At 39.0% G+C, this 24029-nt stretch overlaps 1 protein-coding gene across 2 annotated transcripts in view; it reads right to left on the minus strand.

The window, feature by feature from the left end:
• Positions 1 to 17559, minus strand: part of CAPZA2 (capping actin protein of muscle Z-line subunit alpha 2) — a 31288-nt gene extending 13729 nt beyond the window's left edge. The window contains exons 1-3 of one of the 2 annotated variants that reach the window (XM_074602644.1): positions 17438 to 17559; positions 2295 to 2358; positions 206 to 257 (exon numbers count right to left, since the gene is read on the minus strand). In XM_074602644.1, the coding sequence (XP_074458745.1) occupies positions 206 to 257; positions 2295 to 2358; positions 17438 to 17476 (155 nt within the window). In that variant the 5' untranslated portion in view covers positions 17477 to 17559. Of the gene's footprint in view, positions 1 to 205; positions 258 to 2294; positions 2404 to 17437 lie in introns of those variants that run through there. The other variant, XM_074602557.1, reaches the window with a different exon arrangement.
• Positions 17560 to 24029: the final 6470 nt, after the last annotated feature.

The raw sequence follows: 24029 nt of genomic DNA on the forward strand, positions 1-24029 counted from the left end.
TTTCCAAAACAGTTGCTCTAATCATTAGGATACAATACAGATCTCTTCTCTGCCAAGAACTTAATCTTGATCAAAGATGCACAACACAAAACGGTGTTTTACTTGCCAAGCACAAATCTTTTTAAACAAATCACTTACTGACAGTGAAAGTCTTACTGAAAGACATCTTGCTTTTATGCAATTGTATGTGGCACCTGGTACTTACTGGGCGGCTCCTTCCCTGAGAAGATTGTCATTATTAAGCAGCAACCGAACATCTGAAAGGAGATATTTACAACATAAAAGTACAGTTAGCTCAGAAACTTGTTTCAGTCACATAAAAAACGTCAACAGATTGTACAAAACAAAAAACCCAAACCATCCATAGAGATTACTAGGTAGAAAATGTATTGCTTCATATTTCATAATTTTGACTGAACGAAATGAGAAGAGTAGTACGGAAATGGATCCCTTCCAAGACAATCTGGTAAGCAGATAAAAGCCATATTCTACCGGCTGTATGACAGCTCTGGGAATCTGTCAAACTAGTTTTTAGAGAATTTCTGAATGAGAACAGCACAGAATTCAAATAAGTTCACTTTTAAGATGTAAGCTATGAAATCCCTCACACTGTATTCATGGTAGTGGCCACTGTATTTTAATGAGACTAATATAGTATGTGTCATACTTATTTTTTTTTTTAAGCTTTACCATTTTTGCTCTCATTCCTTAATAACACTTAGTAGTCAGAGCACAATATATCACAATACCATTTCTACCATCATACAAGAAACATAAGTACAGAATAAAGTTAATACCCTCCTCAGAATTATTTCATATTTACTATGCACCAAATTGTTATTTATGTACTTGATTTACTGGCTTGTTATTTGCTAGGCACTATTTTAATAACAATTTAATGCACTGATCATTAACTGATCATTAGTCTTGCTATAACATTTTAAACTCTCCTAAAGATTCCCAAGGTATCATGCAAGTGAAAAGAAATCCAGAATATGTTTAAAGTATTTCTTCTTGAAAAAATAAAAAAAAAACAAGAAAAACACACGACCACCGATAAAAAAAAAAAACACTGCCAACAAAAAAAAAACACCTAATCCCAAACCAAAACATCCCAAGCGAAAAAAAAAAAAACAACCCCAGAAGCTCAAAAAAGCCCACGCCAAACCAAAAAAACCCAGAATCACACTTTATAGAATTGGAATTTAAAGCTTTCTCTCTCTTTTTTTAGGAAGTCAGTCTGAATCTCATTGAACACTGGTCATGCATTTATGATCAAATATTTTGTTATGTGTTTTCAAACATATTATATTCCATTATTGAGCAAGTAGCTGCGACAATGAACTAGCTTAACGATACAGTTTACAGCAGTATTACTATAAGAAGTCATGTTAACCTTCAGGGAGCTAGGTTATTGAGCTGTTCACCAACAGTTCATTTCATAAATGTAGTACAAGCTAAGCTTAAATAATAATCAGCAGGTCACAGTTTAGCTGAAGAACAAAGAACTTCTAAAAACCTTACATTCTAACAAATTTAAGCTCTCCCCAGCCTGACACAGACTAAAAGTTTAGTATACTAAACTTACTACTTGACTTAAATAACATCAGAGATATTTGTAAGCTAAAGCAACAAGACATATTCATTCTTAAAGATATGTGGACATACATATCATATATGTAAGACACGCACAACAATTTTAAAAGAAAAATATCTTAGGTAAAGTTCAGGGCAACAATAGTTGAGAGAAGCTAATTTCAGGTTTCTTTTCAGTTTACCAATACACTCAGTAAAATAAAGTGTGCCCAGAATTCAAGGGTTAACAATGTTTGGAGAAGATTAATATTCTTTTCACAACTGGCATTAAGCAGAAGTCCTTTGTATATTCAAGGTTAAGTATTTGCAATGATATTCCTTCTTTAAAATAAAAAAGATTTTAATTTCAGCTAGTTTCATTTCTATTGAAAAATGTACTCTTCTATCAAAGACTGGGGAAAAAAAAGTGTACCTGTGTCCTCTAAATGAAAACCCTAGCAACTGTTAATTCATGACTGATTAAAAACAGAAAGAAAGCTCATCCTCACATCACAAAGACAAGTGGTACTTTCCTCCTTTTGCATTTAAACTCCAAGCTGTCTTGTGACTGCAAAGCTTACTATGCCAAGCTACAAAACCAGCTCTTACAGCAAGTGAGCGGCTAAAATATAAGCTACATGAAATTCAGGACAGTAATCAGCAATACAATTTTGTATATAAATGCCTTAAATGAAGGGACAGAGCAGACAGATACTCACCATTGAACACCTCATTGAATTCCCCAGGAGGAGCATGAATTATGAATTTTGCTGCTATACGCACCTTAAATACAAAAACAATTATGTGGTTGTATATACTTGTATTCATTCCTATTCAAACCAATCATGCACTGTATAGCCTTAATACCTAGACATGGAATTGTACAACTCCCACTGTTTCATACACTTGTTCACATTATTTAAACTCCTCTGTCTTTGTTAGAAACAAAGTTTCACCTCTTCAAAGAGAACAGAGGAGATTATATGTGATAGAAGCAGAGAAATTGAGTCACTCATATTTTGTATTACTGGCAAAAAGATTAATCTAACAAATAAGATCAATAATATATTCACAATATATTTCAACTTTCGGTCCATGGATTCCTGGGAATTAACACACATTCCAAGAGAGTCAAAAACCATGATGAAGATACATTTGGTCTTCACAGCGTCTCCTCTCATTTTACTATACATCCTATGGTTCTAAACTTTCCAAGAGATCCACAGCTAGGCAGTAATCGATAGACTACATAAGCTTAAAAACGCTTCTATAGACACTAAATCATGTAATTTCACCTATATCTTAGTACCACAGTATCAGCAGATACAACTTAAAAAAGCACCTTGAAAGCTTCTTTAATGCAAGTCCTTGAGCAATTGCCTTCAGCCACGACTTCTTGCAGACAAAACACAGCTAAAGCCAGTACTTCCACTAAAAGTAGGTACACCTGCCCTGGCTTTCTCCCTTCTGCTGGCACAAGCACTTGTACAACTGCAGTGAGCAAAGTTAGAAAAGTTATTTTTCTGTTTTTTTCAGACCAGTTCCCTGAACTGGTTCACTGCACAGCTGCAGACACATATGCTTGCAAAAGAAACATGAAAATGGCTTTTTTTTTTTTCTGACGTGAAGCAACCTTTCAACTATTACCTTACTTGCAGAATGTCACTCAGCAGACTTGCTTTCATTCATTCTTCTTTCCCCCTTAAACTGTTAAGGGCACCCATTATATAAACAAACAAATAAACAATGCTGTTTTCCTAACTTAACCTGACAAAAGTTCCTATCCTTCACAATTTACAGTTACCTAAGTTAAGGAGACATTCAAAGCTCTCTTGCATCCATGATACGATGTCGCTATTCAAATACAGGATACTACCGGAACCATAGTTCCCATTTCTAACACCTCCAGTTATGCTTCTATGGAATACAGAGCTGGGAGATTCAGTGTCTGTACTCTCTGGGCTTCTTGTTTGAAATTAACGTGTCTGACAAGCACATGCTTAATTAACAAATAGCTAAAAATAACCAAAGAACACTTTACATTGACACGTCTATATACGTCTGAAACTACAAAAGAACTGCCTGAGCATGCTAGAGCTCTTGAACTGGCTTTTACAGCTGAGGGTAGCAATACAGCCAGTGCTTGGGCCCTTGGTTCCTGACAAGGTCCAAGTTTCAGAAAACGGTCTCAAGGAGAGGTGGTTCAAGCTTAGAGCATCCTGAGAGCGTGCTTTGCTGCCTCATTAGCAGTGTTCAAACCTCAATGAGATTCCAAATGGCTAGCCCAGGCAGCTTCTGCTCACTAGAAGTCAGCACACAGCCACTCAGAGCTGACTACGGAAATGAAAGGCTACCCGTTCCCAGCTTTCTAAACTGAATCCAACATTTTGGACTGCAGACAGTCTTTATCTGCTGCCTCAAATACCTAAATCAGAACTGCTTTTTACATGTAAATTTGCATTATACTGAGATAAATGCCATAGACTTTACTCTTCTCAAGAGACACAGAGAGGCAAGAGGCTCTTCTTCTATGGCAGCTTATTAATGCACTTGCGCAGATAAGAAAGCATGACTTGGATTGTCTCCTTTGACCCAATGGAACGTGAACTCATCTGCATTAGCCAGATTACCCCAAGCACCAGTCTGCATACTTTTCCCAAGAGAGGACAAACTCCATACCTCTCCTGCTGAAGTCAGGGCACTCTGTACACAGTGTACACAGCTCAATGCTCAATCCAAAGACATCTGAAGGACATGACATATAGCTGACCTACAGTACTATTAAACCACTCAAAGAGAAGGGCAAGACAGGCTCCAAGGCTCTACACTACCAGGACGTTTTATCAAATGACCAATTAACAGAATCTAGAATCAGACTGGAATTTAGGCCTCATACTTAAGAGCAGGTTGTGCTTACAGTATGATTATCGGACTGATTCCTAGCTCAAAGTCAGATGAAAAGACGGTTTCTTGGGTCCGACTCGACTTCAGGACATGAACAGTACTGCTTACCCCTGCCGAGGCCGGGTTAGCTCTGGGCAAGCAGAGAAACAAGACTTAGAGACACTCTGAGTTCAGAAATAAGTGGTCCATCAGTTTTCAGTTGGGCAGCAGCTAAATGAGCAAAATTAAGCAAAACCTGGGTGCCCAAACTGCACTCTGACCATGTGCTTTAAGCTCATAATATCTGTAAGGTGAGATATTAAGTCTGTACTAAAACTGGAATAATACCTCATTTTCAGTAGTTATGAAAATGTAAAACTGGTTTTGCTTCTTTTTTCGCTATCAATAAGAACTATTCTTCTCAGTCATATTAGCTATAGTATAAGTAATATCTGTTCAGAGGTATTCAATAGTAACAGATGTTCCCTCAGGACAGACCAACCTTAACATTACTCTTAATGAACATTTTAACTAGTAAATTCAATTCCTCAATGAGAATTTTTTCAGTGTGATAATTCATCATAGATGCCACTTTTTATAGGATAAACACAATCATGCAAATTAGCAATGAACATCTCATCAAGAACTACAAAGCATATTCATGCTTACAGAAGCAAAAAAACTAATGTATCTTCAGAAGTTGACAGTATGTCAGCTAAGACACACTCTCCATTTTGCTAACCTGCCTTTGTGAAGCCCATTTAAAACTAATCCACTTTTCTTCAGCAGTTAAACCAAATTAATTTATCTGTGGAGATGAGTATCTGAAAAAGCTATATTTCCCCAACTCATACACAGAAGCTGCCCATATAAGAGAATTAAAACCAGTAGTCTCACTTAACACATAAGAACTGAAAAGCACTTACAGCTTCTTTATTGCCACTGAGTTTTTCCAGAAATAAATGCTCTAAAGGAGGTTTCTTTTTCCCAAAACCAGACTGATACTGAAGGATAAAGCAACACACCTTCATGAGCTTCAACGAGATGAAGATTTCCCCCTTTTGGCAATAAAAAGCCCCAGGCTCTGCTATCACTTGAGGAAGCACAATTTAAACAAAGGGTAAGTCCATATAAAATGCAGTGTTTATGGCAAATAAAAAAAAAATATTTAAAAATGCACACATAGCAAGAGGCCCATTACTTGTAATATAAAGGGACAGGCAAAAAACCCTAAACTGCAAGACAGTCCAGATAGGAAGTTATTTTTGCTGAAGACTGTTTAACAAACACTTCGATCAGATGCGTTACAGTTGAAACCAGTGCTGGTTATTCAACACATTGAGACTTTAAAAAATTGATTAGAACTGACTTGAACAAATCAAAACAGAAACAACATAATATTTTAGAAGTCTAAATGACAAAACCTTTTCCATTCAAGAGAACTGCACTTTCACACATAGCACCTATACATATATCAGCAAGTAACAAAAAATTAGGTTAAACAATACAGTTGAGTATTCCTTTAGAATACTCAAAAGATTGAGAAAACACCTGAAATTTCTCCACTTTATTACTCTAGTTACTCCCAAAACACCACCTGAAGTTTAAGACAGTGTTTCATTGAGGTACTTTCCAAGACTAGATGTACAGACACTGTTTTCAGTTAAATGCCTGCAGAGTGGCTTGCAAGAAACTATGAACTTCAGAGTTCACTAATCCAGAACATCTGATCATTAGTGGTTCACAAAGAATGCACAAAACCAATCTAAATACATTTTCATGAGATGTGACTTCATGCAGGTATTAGCATTAATTTGGACAAATCACAGAGGCTGAGAGGAGGTTACAAACAAAACAAAACAAAACTAAGACAAATGACACAAAGCCAAACTTCTGAAACATTAAGAAGGAAAGTATTCCCCACTGAAGCTGTTCTCTTTATCCGATTTTCACATATACACCAGTCACAGTCATCAATTCTAACTCAAATGGAAGTCTGACATCAGCAAGTGCTAGTGAGATTTACTTTCTCAATTCAAGTGAATCCAAATGCTACCCACCACATCAGTTACAAGCTTTTTTATTATATAAACTATTTCAGTTAAGGTAAAAATTCAGACTGAGAAGCTTAGCGAAAGAGAAAGGGACAGGTTTGTTGTATGCGATGAACATGGACATTAGGCATAATAATGCCTAATTCTTCATTCCGCTAGAGATCAAAACAATTGGTCTGTCAACAAATGCCTACACTCAGTTACTACAGTATTTGCAGTTTTCAAATTACACAAGCACAGAGGTAGCAATGTACAGAACAGTACAGTTATGCTAAATCTGCCTTGTTTTCATGCTTTTGCTTTCATTTCACAATCTAATTTCTCTCAAGGCATGACACCCATCAGATACATAGAGAAATCCTACTTCTCTACCTTTTCCAGACTGAGACATTCTGAAGTTTGTTTTATTTTAAAGAAGTTATATGCAGTGACTTCAAATGCCCCCAAACCACTCTTCCTGTTCCTGGCACATCGGAACTGACACTGGTTGAAAAAGCCCGACCTTCTGTGCTGTATGTGCCTATATATGGTCATGAATATGTGTCTGCAGAAATGCAGGGGCTGCCACCACGCCACTGTCAGCTCCGCTAAGATATGCTCATTCCTGATAATTAGCTAGGGTACACCTAACAATAACAGAGACATTAAAACTTAAGCTAGCTTTTCTCCCCTCCTTCCCTTTTTCTTTCACCCTTTTAAATTTAACTGAAATACAGCTGTATTTGCCAGGCACCCTGACAGCTCCCGCCTTCACTCAACATCAATGCTGCACAGGTGCTGTTAAGCAAGATGCTGTGAAACCACATACTTTGCCCCTACTCTTTCCAACACATCACTTACTTCAAGTTCAGCTATGAACTCCTTGCAGCAGGGAGATCCACCCTTCCTCTACACTAATAACAGGTTAAAGTTTACTGCTCCAGAGCAATAAAAATGAAATAGTCAAGCAAATATTAAAATCCCTTTTTACCTAACACCTGCATGAAAATTTGGAGGGGGAGGAGGGAAGTAACAGAGGACCTCCACAATACATTTCCACTCAAATACAACTTTGTTGCTGATCACAGAGGGGAAAAAAAAAGACCTTCCAGCAGTTATTTTTATCAGTGATTACAGAAAGTGTTATAGCAGGAGCAAAGCATTGTGTATCATGCATTTATATTCTGGATTCTTGAGAGCACCCTTGCTTCCTTATAAAACAAAACAAATCTCCCACTCACAGGAACCTATGTTTGGCAAAAAAGCAGATGAGGTATCACATTTGGGAGACGGGAGCTCCTTGCTTCTGCTCTAGGAACACTAAAGAGCCCAGAGAGCTCTATTCCCACAGTCACGCCTTCTGCCGTAATTGTTGGTTCAGGTAGCCTTTCCGCAAGTAACTAAGCAAATAGCTTTGTCTTGGTCCACTAAACTGTATTTACAGGTAACACAGTTAAGCTGATTCAAACTAGGTAAGTTCCAATTCTCTCAAGAGCCTGTAATTCACACTCACGATAACATGCAAGTCATTCAGGAATCCTGCTTGTACTACCTGCAGTGATACTGAATAAAACTAGACAAACCTTTTGCCAAGTTCTGAGTTTGATTCAAACTCGCGTTTTGAGTTCAGCTGAGCCGCTATTTTTCAACACGCAGCTTTACTTTCTAATGAACAACAAAACTTCTCTAACATCTTCTATCAGTCAATATTAATTTTGCATTGACACATGTAGCACACATCAAGGAACACACTTTAAGGTTCAATCACTTGCAAGATACAATGCCTGATGACCTGTCAGTACGGAAAACATCAACATAGTTTTTGAGTTTACAAATCCTTCAATGTTTAAAAAAAATGTAACTGGCTTTTCCTTTGGACAGGTAGATAACTGGCTCCAATGTTACAACCAGCAATTACAATACATCTTTTAAAATAAAAAAAAAGCTGGGAGTGTTTCCTAATTGGCATAAACTGACCTAACACCATGCTTCTGCTGCGACCAAAAGGACTAATCTCCCTGCCCCTTCACAAATAAGCCCTGTGATCCATTTTTACAAACTCCTTTTTGTCACCAGTGCTCATCTATTTATGTGAACATCCAGAGACGCAAATTGATCTAACTAAAGAATAGCTTTAGAAGGTGGCATGAACACAGCAACCAATTCACTTATCAATAGAGCTTTAAACAATTATTGCTTCTTGCTGCTAACAGTTTAGTGAGGTAAATAAGCCTTCAAAAGGCTAGACAAGCGCCAGCAAACTGTCTTCTCAGCATCTCACGAAACCTCACCCAGACCTGCGGGTATAATTTCAAATAGTGAAGAAGCACCCCAAAACATGCAGCATCTCACACAAACATGGAGCAAAGGCAGTGACTCCAGTAAAGGGAATGAACATAAAAAGTATTGTTGCAACTGCTTTCCTGCCAAGCTCAACTGAAAAATGCACTGTAGCACATTCAATTCACTTCTGCTTCTGGGAAGAAAATGCTGCAAAAATGTGGTTCTGTGGCACAGGAAAGGAGGGGCACATTCCATGCCTATGGCTTTGACTGAACAGACATTTCCTTCATAGTAATGCCTGAAGATGCATTGCGTCTGTAGAACATGTGTTTTCCTCAATTATTTTTAATACACAAATATTTAATAAGAGTATGTAATAGTACCAGCACTTAATAGTGGTGCAAAAAGTAAATCCTACACAGCATGAGGTATTCTAGCTGCATTCTTTTTACCTGAAGAATTGACTCGGATAATTAAATTTATTTTCACAAAAATAACCATTTTGAAAGGTGCCGACTGTTTCAGCGTAGGGCGTTTCAGCAGCAGTGTATCTAAATATTATAGAAGTCTCCATCTTAAAATTGCTTTATGAACCACTTCATATTAAGATGAAGGATTAAAAAAAAAAAACAACCCCAAAACAGGACTTCTGAAAGTCCTCGTATCAGGTACAGATAGCAAAGAGGTATATGAAAGCAATGTGTTATTGAGGTAATACAGAGGTCTAACTACAAAAAAAAAACTAGAGAAGTTAGATCTCCCCCATGACATTTTGCAGTTACTTTTATTACTTCTGACTATATCTAATTGAACACCTTTTCATGTCATGCATTTCCCATATTTTAATTCAGAAACATATTACAAGGACTGTACTGGTCTCGAATTAGTGAAACAAGTATGCTTTGTTTGTAGATGTTAAAGGATCAAGATTAACCTGAAACTTTGGCTTCAGCTATCACCATCAATTACTAAAAGCTCTGAATTGAAAAAATTTCCTTGTAATTATAATACAGACAGTAGAATACATTATATTATTTTTCCCCACATCTGTATTTCTCTGAAAGCCTATGTCTTCTTAGTAGTTGGCGGGAAAGCAAATAAGCCGAGAAAACCACATACATACAAAAGTGGTTCTAAAATTACTGATAGAGTTACATGTCTCAAATTTGTCATACAGAACACTCTTCCTGCAGCGTCTTTACTGCAAATTTTTACCTTTAATATAGTAGTCTTTTTTCCAGCTATGTACATGAAAGCTCATAAATGAGCATCCAGGAAAAAAAAAAAGGAAAAAAAAAGATTAAGAACATCTCACGTTCACAGCTTAGACAAAAGTTGCTTTCACTACCTTCCAAAGGACTGTCTGAGAAAAAAGGCAAATAAAAAAAAATGGAAAGAAAAAAAACAGAAAAGAAAAAAGGATGAATAGGAAGTGTGTCAAATAAAGCAGCATTAAGTTCCAGTCTCAGAAGACTATACATTGGATGCTTTAAAATATCAGTATCTCAAACTGTATCATTCTTTGGTACTTTATATTTCATTGTAGGGTCAAGCCCCAACATAGATAATCAACCCAAGAAACAAAATATTGTTTGGGGAAGCATGTTAGAGGCTAGCACTCCCCTTTGCTAAATAGAAATCTCATATGATTTGACAAAGGTCAAACGCAGTCCTCAGTCTCATATAAATTTATGAGTAAATCTTACCCATAAAATCTTTAGAAGCTGAGCAACTGCATACTTTTTTTTTTCCTTACGGATCAGAGAGACAACAGATAATAAGCATTAAAAAAAAACCTCAGAATTTCCTTGCAAAAGTCATTCATTGACAACTGAAAAAGCAGTAAAATTTTACATTTAGTCAAAAGCAAATGCATTAAAGTCTGTTTGAGAAGTAAAAGGTATCAGAAATGGCTAAGACTTCACAAAGAAAGAAACCAATGGCATCATCCCCCACATAGAGAATCAAGACATTTTCTGTCAGCCCAACACACATGCTCCTCAGTTGCAGCAATGAGACCTCTCTTTCTCATCAGTCTTTACAGAGTGCAACCTACCATAATCTAAAAAGCACTCGGTTCACGTTTGCAAAGCATTCTTCCACCACAAAGCCTACATTTTTCAAGTGATCCTTCCTACTGCTCCAAGATTGCTATTTATAATTAGATACTCCCAAGGACATCGAGCCTGGATTCAATGGCAGCAGGGAGAGAAAAGGAACAACATCAGAGCTTGTTCTATGAAAAATGCCTTTATTAGAAGTCACAGAATAAGGTGCCACCTTAACTGTATACCTCCCCCTCCCAATTCCAGTGTGTTAAATTTCTCTCTCAAAGTTACCTATTAGTTTGAAAGTTTTAATGCTTTCTGTCAAGGTAAGAAAGTATTTGAAATATTTTACATTTCAGAAGCTTTTTATTCAAGGATTAAAAAAAAAAAGTTATTTCCATACGCTGAAAAATCTGCGTTCATTTCTGCATGAGCAGTTCTAACTCCTTTACACCTGCTTTCAGAAACTGGAAGTGAATATTTTAAGTGCTGCCTGAGAAAAATACACTGATTTGCTAAACAATGTGGCTAAAATCCTTATCCTATTCCTCCTTGGCTGCCAAAATCAAAATCAACCAAAGATGGTATTTCACAGCAGAACTGTAGGTTGATGACTGTGTTGGTAGGCAACAGAATCCTATCTGTTATACCACAAATTATTGTCTCCGGTATCATTACTGGCTTTGCCAATAATGTGTTCTGTTACTCTTCTCTATTTTTGGTTCAATCAGTTTCTCTTATCTACTTAAAACTATGAGGTTTCCTGGTAGCATGGCTTCCGCAATAGTTCTGTGAGCACAAAGGCAGCAAGAACAGGGATTTTGATGGCCCTGAGGTGCCACTGCATTATAAATACCCCACAACACAGTAAAAGCCATAATCCACAAGTACTTACTTCTTCAAACTACTAATAACAAAAAAATTATGAACTGCAGTTTTAGAAATTGCTGATCTTATATTTAGAATAACAGATTTCATTTGTATTCATTTTCAAGCTTCAGATAATTATTTTTAGCTTGTTAAAAAAGCAGACAATTTTGCTTTGCATAATAACTTTTACGGAGGTGCACAGTGAAAAGACAACCAGCATTGGACATTTAAGTTGCAACATTTAAACATTAGGAAAAGTTTCTGACCATGGGTGTAGTCAAACACTGCAACACATCACCCAGTAACCCTGTGCAGCCTCCATCCTCGGAGACAGACAAAACTGAAAGTGCAAGTTCCTAAGCAACCTGATCTAAGTTGGCCTGCTTTGACCAAGCAGCGTTTGAGTTACCTCCAACAGTTTCTTCCAGCCTGTATAACTTTAAATATAGTTATTTTTTTGCAGTTATACATTGTCATGATATATGAACATTTTTTCAGACAGTGTTGAACACTTCTGTAATTTCTCAACAGTGATTAAAATTTCTCTTTTGTCCTTCAATCTCAAGGGCATACATTTTTTAAAAAAATAATTCCTAACTCAAGACCGCACACTATGATATGTCAGGATGTACACAAAAGTCTTAATCTTGGAAGGACTGCTATACTCAGAATTACATGGCAGCCTGAGAAGCACTCCCAACTTCCTCTTTCTTATTAAATAATTTACCCCAAATGTTATCAAAGTGTAATCATTGAGTTTAACCTCATCTTTGTAAAAACAATCCCTTCCACACAACTTCTCTTACGTTCACTTGTGCAAAAATGTTAACTTTCACAGCTTTGTTAATGTAGTAAATTAAGCAGAAATTATGCTTAAACAGTAACTGAGTTATTTCAGTAACTTCGGTAACTGAGTATTAAACGTTTTTTCAACCTTTCATCGGAACCTGCTACAGCATTTCCAGTTCTATTCAGAATTTAAATATAAACAAGAACCAGAGAGCTTGCAAGGTTCTCCTGCTGGACACGTTAGCAAAGATGCACTTCTAAATATAAATCAAAATGTGCACTAATGAACTACAGAGAAAGAACATTAAGGACACTTGCAAAACTTAAACTTAAATTTACCTTATAGATTACAGTGAAATTATACCCAGAAAAGGCTATTCAAATCCTGCTTCTACTCCAACACATTCTGCTTCTAATCATCTATGGTCTCCAGGTCCCATTCAGAGCAATTCTAAAAGTGAGAATTCAAGGTCCTTCCAAAATGAATGATTTAGAGCACGTGTACTGCTTTAATACATGTAAAGATTTTTAAAAACTAAGTTTTTTGTCAAAAAAAATCTGCTAATGCTTCCAAAGTAGTTTCAGGAAAAAGGTTTATATTTGCATTAAGGAAACATCTGAACCTCCCACACTGGTGGGCTTGTACGTGCAAGTCCGATCTGCTGTCAACATACTACGTTTTAAAGACGAAGTTACACACACAAGAGAATGCATTTTACTGGCCTAGACTTTTCATCTCAAGGCATTGACTAAAAAACAAGTTTTCCTTAAACACCCTGACAAAACTACACTGCAGTTTTGTTGGTGAAAGACATCCACCTTTATTACATTTGTAGGTTTTGACACCTAATTTAAGAAGTTATGAAATTACCCAATGCACCAGGAAATACCTGGAAGAGATGCTGGCTCATTTTCACAAATGGGACTACTTCCTCATCAGAAGAGAAGTTTTGCTCTAATTACAGCAAGCTGACCCACTGTTAAACCCCATCTTCCTGAACAAGTGGAACTACTGAGATATAACCTGACTGAAAGAGGTACAGTTCCTTTTTTTAAAAATCATATTTGACTATATTTATATGCTCAGCATTTTAAGGAATGCAAGAGCTAATTTTGCATTAAAAAAACCTGATGCGTTATCCTTTCCTATGAGGATTCTCCCCTTACCTCCCTAAAGGCATCCCAATTTTCTTAGGCTTTATCTTGGTATCAACACAGCTATTTAATTCCTGTGCTTTGTAGAGAACAGGATTCACATTTAAAAAAAATAATCTGCAGTAAATACATCCCTTTGAGTCACCAAAAATGGACTGCAGAACACTGGTTTTATGATTTAAATAGTTGTAGTCCTGTTTTGCATTTGTGCTGTTGCTTGTTAATGACTATTTACATTAGTAAGTACAACTTTTACAGTAAAATCAGTACCTTCCATTAATCATTGCCTATATTCATACAGATAAATTGTAGCTTTTATAGTCACACTAATATGCTCATTAAAAACATTTTTAGATATGCTTATTAGTTTGACACAGCCACAGGTAGGAAAACAATTTCTACAGAAACTGGAATAACATTAAACTGCAAAAAAATAGCTACTAGACTTTAGCAAAACTACTTCAAATATGCTGGATAAATAGGTTTTGTATTCAAAACTTGTTAAGTGAGGATGCATTACCCATAGGAAGGGCACAGAAGTGGTGACTTCCCATTGCTATCTCCCTTAAGAGTTCAGGGCTTCAAGATTTACACCTCTCACACCTCATCTTTATTTATAAATTGACGCAATCAAACTTATGTTATTCCACCTATCTAAAAGCTTCTGAACTTTCAGTGACCTACATGAATAAAGCAACTACAAAACACTGTGTCTCACAAAAGCTGGTTTGAGCACTGGAAAATCCCTAGTACTAGATGCTAAAGCCAGTAACTTTCACTGGCAATGGCCCAACTTCAGATCTTCAGATATACACAAATTTTATACGCTGTATTTACTACAAATAGTTCTCAGATTTTTTTTTTTCTTTTAAAAAAAGCTTTTTCAAATTTATCCTCGCGCTTACTATCATCACTGAAAGATAAGCAAGGCTTCAAAAAAATCTCATGCTAAAATGTGAATCTAAGGAACAAGACTAGGTTCAAAATCAGTTACGCAATCTCGCATATTGAAATCAAGTTCTTTCTGGCAACTGCCTCTTCTCCTTCCTTGGTTTTAGAGCTTTTTCACCTGAACTGTAGCTCTCTGTTTTGCCACTATTGCAATTCATGCCCTTCCTGTATTCTCAGTTACACTAAACACTGCAAGTTTTAAATCTGAATTATGTTAGAGCTAAATACAGCCATCTTTAACTGACTACTAGATAGCAACAGGAAGGAAAGTATAGCGGCTAAACGGAATTGCTTACTGTCTTTGCAACGCTTAAATGTACTGACTATACACAGAGACATGAATCAAAGACCTTTCAGAACTTGTATCACTACACCACTTGATATCCTATTTACTTATGCTTTTACAGCATTATGAGGAGTCTGGTACAAAAAAGTTCTGTTACTTTGTTCACCTTCTTCCCTCCTTGAATTCCAGTAGTTTTGATCAGTGTTCTAGTTATGTCTGTATCGACATTATCTACAAAATTGTACTACCACCATCACCTGTGTCAGCCTTCAACACTATAAGCTCCACATCATTGGAAAAAAGTATATAAAGGAGCAATGTGATTTTTTTTCTCCATGAAATGGATATTTGTCCTACATTTATTTATAGTCCCAACTGGATGGGTGAGAAGGGTGTGCTTTCAAATGCTATCCAGATATTTTTTTTTTTTAACTCAGTAAAACAATGTTTGAGATACATTTAAGTTCTGCTATCATTTTACAATAAAAATGTTATCAGAATTAAAATCTTAAGGCACCACAAGATCTGCATGGATATTTGCCTGCTTTTCCAAGAGTTTGCATTGTTGCTTATCTTTGCTTTGTTAGGCAATAAAATTCACTGACAAGTTTGGAAAATTCCACTCATACAGGACAATCAATTTTATATGGGATTGAAGTGGATCAAGGAATCAATTTAAATTTACAATGGAAGAGTGCGGATTCTATTCACTTATACCAAGGCAGGAAGAGTCTCTAAAAGGAATGCACCCATTTTGGGAGAAAAGAAAAACTGGAATTAACAGACAGAAGAAAGTTTAGAACTTAACTCCATCAGTGACAAAAGCCCAGGCAGTGCATCTCAGATCATACAGATACAAGATAATATATCTTTTATTATTTGACAGGACAAGGGGTAATAGGCACAAAATGAAACACAGGAGGTGCTGTCTGAGCATAAGGCAACACTTTTTTACTGCAAGGGTAACCAAGCACTGGGGCACGGGCTGCCCAGGGACGTTGTGGAATCTCCATCCTCGGAGATTTCAAAAAGCCATCTGCACATAGTCCTGGGCTGTCTGCTCTTGATGACTCTGCTTGAGCAGGGGGTTGGACAAAATGACCTCCAGAGATCCCTTCCAACCTCAACCATTCAGTGATGCCAAGATAGCTTGTAGTATTTTCAAGCATAGCCTCCAGGAACAATGTACTCGATTAGTTACTTGCATTTTCTACAAGGGGCTAAAAGAATCATGGATTACGACATATACTTCTTGATTACATTATTATTTGTACCAACAGAGAGGTGGCATTTGAATGTGAATTGAGCAGAAGAGGGCACAACCTTAAAGCCTTTTGGGAAAAAGTGAGATGCTGGCGTTATGCATCTCTTGGCATATCAGTGCATCTCTAGTTCTGAAACGTGGTCCTGTTAACCTCAAACATGCAGAAATTCTGCCTTATTGTAATCGCTTAGACATTTCAGACATCCTTCTTCTAACTTCAAAGAAGTTTGAAACGCCATTTATTGATGTCTCCCCCATTTAAGTCATCTCACGGTTTCCACAACCAAGAAAACCTACGTTTTTCAAGTCGAAAATGAATAATACCGTGTATTACATAAAGACATGATCAGTGCACTAGCACCATGTATACAAAACACCACACCCTAGCTCTGAAACAGGCAGCTGCCATTAAGCTGGATCCAACACAGGAAGACAAGTATCCCTGGTAACTGAGGTCTTATAAGACACCCTGCTCTTTGTGAAGTTTTTCTGGGTAAATATGTCTTAAACCTAAGAAGTTTCCAACTGCCCTAAAACGAGATTATATATGTAGATCTCGTTAACACAGCCCTGCTCCTTGACTTTACACTTTCCCAAATACTGTCTCCTAATCGGAAGTAAAACAGCCTTCTTCATCCCCCAAACCCGTCCTCCTCTCCCAAATCCCCCATATCCCCTCTCCTCTCGGAGCCTGCTGGGCTGAAGCTGGAGGCGGTCTCTTAGGCCGGCCCTGCTCTGGGGACGGGGCGGCGGCACAGAGCCCCTCAGCGGGGACGGCAGAGCCGGTGTCCTGGCTCAGCCGGCCGGCCCGGGCAAGACGCCTCGGAAACGGGAAGTGGAGATGGGGGAAGGGGAGGGAGAGTCCCTCCGCTCCTTTCAGGCTCTCCGCGCCATCCCCCGCCGCTCACCGCCCCCCCCTCCCCACACACACCGGGCGGGAACAAACAGCGGCCATGCCCGCAGCCCCGGCGGCAGCGGGGAGCCGGCAGAGCAGTCGCCGCCGCCGCCGCCACCTCCACCGGACATCGAGCCCCGCCTCCCCACCGGGCCCGCTCCCTACAAGGAGCGGCGGGAGATGCGCCGGGGCCGGCGCGGTGGCGGCGGCCGGCCAGCCCTGCCCCCGGCCTCCCCGTCGACCCTCCTCCCGCACCCCTGACTGACAGGCCCGGCCGCGGGGCGACGGGAAAAATACGAACCGCAGGGCGAGAGCCGAGCTCGCCCCGCGGCCTCCCGCCTCGGAGAGTCGGGGAAGAGAGGGCGGCCCAGCTCGGCTAGGCACAGCACCCCCACCCACCCCTACCTTCTCCTCGTCGGACAACTGCTCCTCCAGGTCCGCCATCTTCCCGTCTGACTCCGGCCGCCGCCCCCGTCTCCTCCCTCACAGGCAGGAAGGGCGGGGCCCCCCACCGCTCCCCGGCTCGTCGCGCGGCGGCGGCTCTGCGCATGCGCGGGGTCAGGGTCCCGCTGCGGGGTGGGGGCGGAAATTTGGGCAGCCAGAATTAAAAATTGCCCTTTTTAAGTGTGTGTATGCGTGTGTGGGCGACTGCCGGCGGGGTTGCCTGGAGCAGCCTGCTACCCGGTGGAAGGGGTTTCAGAAAGCGGAGGTTTGGTGCCAGCAAGAGGCCGTGGAAATGGGTTGTGTGAGATGATTGGTACTGTGGGAAATTTTTTTACCACAAGAAAGTATGAAGAATGTCTTCCAGCAGCCGTGACATGGCAGGTACAGAGGGGCATCTGACGTGGTGGCTTGCAAGGGCTGTCTGGAAGAAGACAAAATACCAGCTTTGAGGAAAACTGTAATAAAACGTTTCTGCAAGCTCAGACCATGTGGATTTGAGGGCAGTGGAATTCTGTTTCCTCTTCCAACAGCGACCCAGGGGCAGGGAATTGCCCGGGGAGCGGTGAGAGGACAAGGCCATAAGCGCTGGTGCTTCCTGGGAATGCTTCCTTGCTTCTCGGGAATTTCCTCGCTTCCAGCCAGCCGTGGCGCAGGAGGTGGTCGTCCTCCCCGGTGACCGCATTCTAGCGAGTTTTGCTGGGCTGTTCTGCAAGGGTCAGGTAGACAGTGGGAGGTTTTGTTTTCTTGCAGGAGCAAAATTAGGCTGAGAAAAGGGATGAGCAGGAGAAGCTGCTTTGATAATGATCTGTTCTGGCAACAGGGAGACAGTTGCAGACTCCATTCTGCAGTAGGTGAAAAACTGCAGAGGCCTAAAAAGGAAACCAAAGAGAGGAGTCAGGTGACCTTTTTGAGAAACCCTTCCTGTTCCATGATCAAAAGTGGAAAGAATACAGGAAATACTCATGTTGGGCAAGGAGAGTGCTTGGGGTTTGTGGAACACTGGGATAAAGTCTGTAGGCTTAATCTCATTAATATGGGTGCCAATTTCCTGGATGATACAAGAGCAAGGGCAGCTGAGAGAACAAAATAAATATCCTCATGCCACATTCTAAAAAAGGACAACCCTAAAGCATTATGAAGTAAATCCAAAAGTTACATTGTATGTCGGGGGTATATATTTCGGTTTATTGCATATTAATGTTAGGAAACTCAAGTATGTAAGACAATTTGGAGCTTGAGAAAGATTATATGATTAGTGTAACAAAGTTAGTGGGTAGAGTCTTGTATGATGTTGAAACTGATGGCTAGACCTTGTTCTTCAGGATGGAAAAAGTATGGCTGGTGTATTATGCAAGTCTCCATTAGCAGTTTCAAAGTCAGAGAAGTTTCAGAAGAATAAGAATTATTTATAAGTTAAAGTTTTAATTCTTTAAACAAAATATGGTCTGCCATGCCATGAACAACCTGATCTTGTTAGAGAATACGTTGAACTTCTTAACGGTCTGTTCCTAATGTGTGGGAAGAATAAAGTTTCTATCAGTATTTCAAACTAAAGGAAGTATGGTGGAGGAATTATATGTCAAGTGATAACTCTTCGGTAACATTTAAAAAATACATTTTCTTAATGTCCAGCACCGTGTACGTCACCCCAGTTATGATGGACAAGGAAACGCTGATCATTGCCTGGAAAATCATAGGTATCAAGATACATCTAAGTCAGTCATGGTTAGTGGTGTGAACGTAGCCAGCTTCTAGCTAAAGGATCTTGTTATGCTATAGAGTTCATCCACATCTGTCTTTCTTGCATGAGTATTTGTACACAATGATTAATGCTGTCACATGCAGTATAGCAAAATATTGCCAATATCTGTAGAATTTTTCAAGGCTATTATTCTAGATGCTCTAACAAGACTGTTGCGTGGAAATGAAGGAAAGTGATATTGGCCAAGAAGCTGTTATAGTCAAATGGGTATGTGGAAATTACGATGGCACCAAAACTTAGTATATGAACAAAGGATGAAAGTGAAAAATAGTCAAAATAATGAATGTACAAGTTGGACAACATGACTGATTCAGAAAAGTTGGAGAGACTTAAAATACCTGTAGCAGTAAAGATAATGGATGGTAGTTTATTCATGTCGGGAACAAAATAAAGGACAACCAAATCCAATGTTTGATAAGGCCTTTGCTAGATGCAGAGTGATGAAGTGTAGAGCAGAAAAGGTACATCTAAAGGATGTTTGGTTTTGGAACATCTCATGTATATTATTTGGATGCAATAATAAAAGGTAATGGACTGTAGCAGGGGAAGGCATTGCACAACATTGTTTCACGCAACAGGACTTTATAAATTCCACCCAGGAGTCTTAACAATAATTAGCTGAGGAGGTCTGTGAAATGCTCCTATTAATTTTTAACACACCTTGGGATTTGCCAGCCAGGGGATGTTGACAAGCATGTTGCTTTATTTAATATGTATTAAAAGGATAGTTCAAAAAGGTAGATCTTACCAGATAAACATGAATAGGTTTCTCATAAGTTAATATATCTATCTGTTGGATGTACCTTGTTTACACCAGGTTTTTTCTTGAAGTTTGCTGAAATTAGCATGATGAAGTGAATGATTCAGAGGAGGACTGTGTAGTCATCGTAGATACTAATAGGAACCTTCTGTGTAGTACCCTGGCAGGTGCTTTACTGTGACCTTAGGACTTAATGAGAAACAAATAATCATGCAGAAATAAGTACCGTTCTTGCCTTGTGAGTCAGTGTTTTGGAGTGCTTGTGTGTCTTTTCAGGAAGAACATGGAAATTTCAGAGGGAATTAAAGGACGACTAAAATAATCCTGAAGATGCAGGACAAATTTCAGGATGTGAGGCTTAAAGATGTCAAGATTAAGGATGTCAAGATTAGGAAATATCAGTGATACCTGAGTTACTTTGGAATTTATATACATCTTGTCTGGAGTCATACATCTTTAGTTGCTGTTTTAAATTGAATGCAGCCAATTTCCATCCAGTAAATCTCATGCTATAGAATTCACCCACATTAGCAATCTTTTTCATGTGCCAGTGTCTCTACACGTTGATCAAAGGTTAATTTGCACTACAATCACATACAGAACAGCAAAACATTCTATTGCTAACTAGCTAGTTCATGTCTTAGTAGATGTCTGGTCCTACTACATGAAGCTCACTGTGGGCTAGCAGATCTGTCTGGTGAGCAGTGTGTGGTTTACCGATGCAATGAGAGAAAAACAAGCAAAAAACCCCCCAGGTATTGAGTTCTTCTTGATCTAATCAGATGTGATAGAGCTACCAATCAAGTACCTTGCTATTTTGCTGTACTGCTGCTGTCATTTCTTTCTGTATTGACTCTGTAGGGCCAGACACCTGGCCCTTGAGTAGCACTGGGAGGAAGGGCACAGCAATCCTTCCTGCAAGGTCTCCCTGCAGGGCTGTCAAAGTGCAGTTTCTGTGCTGAAGCCATCCTGAAGACTGGCGAGGAGGCAACGGGGCATCGGGGTTAGCACAGCACACTTCCTCTGAACTTCTGCACTGGCCCCGCAGATTGAGATAAACCATGCAAAAAAAAATAAAACTACATTTTCATTCTTCTTATTCAAGGCAGGTGATTGACACTTGGCCTATTGCATCTGTTCAGACGACAAATTGATGAGAGGTATATTTGGTGCCTAGTTGTTTAATCTGGAGGACGTACCACACTCCACTTCCTAGGACAAAGGTGGACTCTGGCCAAGCTCTGAGCCCTGCTCAGATGGTGCTCCTGGCAGTGGGACAGGAGGAGTGCCCAGAAAGGTGTGGCAGGCGGTGTCCCTGCTGCCTGCTCCTTTCTGTGGGAAGCGTCTCCCTTCATCCTGCCGCATGTTGGTATAAATCCTCACATTCCTGCGGGCTGGTGGGAGGCATACTCCAGTTCCTGAGATTTCCAAATATGGATCAGATCTCAGGGCCTTGGGAATTGCCTACCAATTTGCGTCTGTATTTTGGGGTAGCTGGTGTTTGCAAACCTTGCAATTTGGTCTTTGTACCTTATAGAACCTTAGCAGCCAAACCAAATAGGTTTGTTCTAGAGAATTTGTATGTTAAATCCTTACAGTGGTGTTGTAAAGCAAGCTGTGACAGGAAGAAAACTACAATAAAGTGCGACTATAGAACAAACCTGAGACTGAGCTTCTGTCTTAGATAACACTTAGGATCTTTTAGGCCACAACAGACGTTCAAGAGAATGACTCGGTAGCCCTTTGCCTAGTGTGGAGGTCCCATTTAGAGTCATAGAATAGCCCAGGTTGGAAGGGACCTTGAAAGATCATCTGGTCCAACCTTTCAAGGGAAAGGGAGCATAGGTGAGATTATCTAGTGCCCTGTCCAATTGCGTCTTGAAAACCTCCAGTGATGCAGACTCTACAACTTTCCTGGGGAGGTTGCTCAAGTCAATGGTTGTTTTCACTGTAAACGTCCGTCTTATATCAAGATTTTTGTTGATACCTTAGAATTTACTGTCCTTTGGGTTTTTTTTTTTTTGATCATCAGGTTCACGATCTTGCATACTATGGCATTTTTAAAATTGTCACAACATTCTTTATGGTTCACAACCACAATATTTTTACAAGTTTTATTAATTTTGCATCATATTCTATGTTTTTCATGGAAACTATGCATGTCATAATTGTTTAGATGACAAACTCGATATTTGGAGTGAATTTTTTGGTCAGTTTTAGGGGCCTTTATTACCACACTTACCCTACAAACTCTTTTTAGGTTCCTCGTAGGATTGCAGTCAGATCTTATCCAGGCTTGCTCTGTGACTTCCTACTCTGTTCTATTCTTGGGAGCTTTCTTGGCTTCTTTCTCTCCCCCCGTCCCCTCCAAGAATAGTCAGCTATATATCTTGCCTTATGTAATTCAAATTCAGAGTCTTGCATTTGCCTTTCTTTTGACATGTACCTATGTTTTAGGAATTAGATACCCATGTTGTTTCTTAGATTTATCTTAAAATACAGGCCAGGAGTTTACTTCACTGGTGACAATAAGATTTAGTTCTCCCATAAATCGAGGCGCTCCTAAGCAGATATGGTCTCTTAAGAACTAAGAGCAGGATTATTTATTTTAATACATAATTTTTATTCAGACATGGGAATGCACAAAAGTAGGGTGAAAAAGAGCAAGTGTTGAGCACTTTAGAGCTCTTTAGAGGAAGGCAACCAAAGGAAGGAAATACACCGAAGTCTTGTTGGCTGCTACTCCTGCTCCAGCAGAGATAAGGAGGTTGCAGGTCTTTGAAGGCAACAGGCAATAGTGCAGCAGCATCTGCAAAGAGCTTAAGGCATCAAGATGATAAAGAGGAAGTGCTGTATACGAAAACATCTACTTTTGGTTCTAGTCAGTCCCAAGCTATCTTTTGGAAGGAGCAATACTTATATAATCCAAATTATGTACAGGTTTTCAGAGGTGCCAAAAAATTTCTTGTGCTACTGATTCTGAAGCCTGTAATCTTCATACGAGGGGTATGTGTTGGTAGGTTTCTCCTAACATGTTTGTTATATTTGCTGTCTTAGTATGTTAACTATTTAAAAGCCACGGTGTTAGCTTTTAAAATGTTGTCTCTACCTGCCAACTTCTTTTCTTCACCTGCCCTTGTGACTCCTTGAGTCTGCTGTTTGATAAAGTTGACAGACTTGCAAAAGCACTTCATCTAAAATTCTCTGATGAAAGAATTCTGATTTCCTTCTAAAATGTAAAATGAAGTACTGTCAAGCAAAGAAGATTAGTGACTGCTTTTAAAACATCTTTCATTACAGAATATCTTCTCTCAATGCTAATTTATTTAATTCTGATGCAACCTAAGGAACAGCAGTGTAGTAAAAGTGCATTCTAAAAGCATTCTTGAAGTTAGCAGTGCATGATGGATTGCCAGTATTGAGCAATTTTAAGGGTTTAAATTATGGCACAGGAGTTTTCAGGTAAAATAGGAGAACTAGAAAAGTTTTCTCTAGCGTTGTTTACAGTGTCTGTGGAAAAGTTGCTAACTTAAACATTAGTGTGTGCTACAGTGATAAATATTTTGTGAATAAATTATATCATAGCCATGGGCTGTGACAGTGCTTTGGAAAGAAAAGTATTAGCATGTCTATTTTACAGCCTGTTTTTCAAAGATAAATAAATTAGCCATAGACAGGTACAGCTAGAGGGGTTTCAAGGAGAACATTTATGAATTGCAAAGGGTTCAAAGAATAATGAGGGCCTGGAAAATATGAGCAATCCAATCTGGCTAGTTTATCAGCAAAAAGCTTAAAGGTTTGTGAGTACTTATTGGGAGATTGGAAAGTTGTTAATAGGATGTTTTGATGTATTAGGATATTACAGGATTCATGGCCAGAAGTTAAAACAGGACAAATTCAGACTAAAAATAAACTTAGTATTAATAAATAAACTTAGTATTAATTGTCCGAGTAGATGACTACTGGAACAATTTAACCAAGGCAACAATGGCACTAGCAATTTTAAAGTAAAGATTGACCATTTTTCTAAA

The sequence above is a fragment of the Larus michahellis genome, chromosome 1, assembly GCF_964199755.1.
Source record: "Larus michahellis chromosome 1, bLarMic1.1, whole genome shotgun sequence".
NCBI classification, from domain to species: Eukaryota; Metazoa; Chordata; class Aves; order Charadriiformes; family Laridae; genus Larus; species Larus michahellis.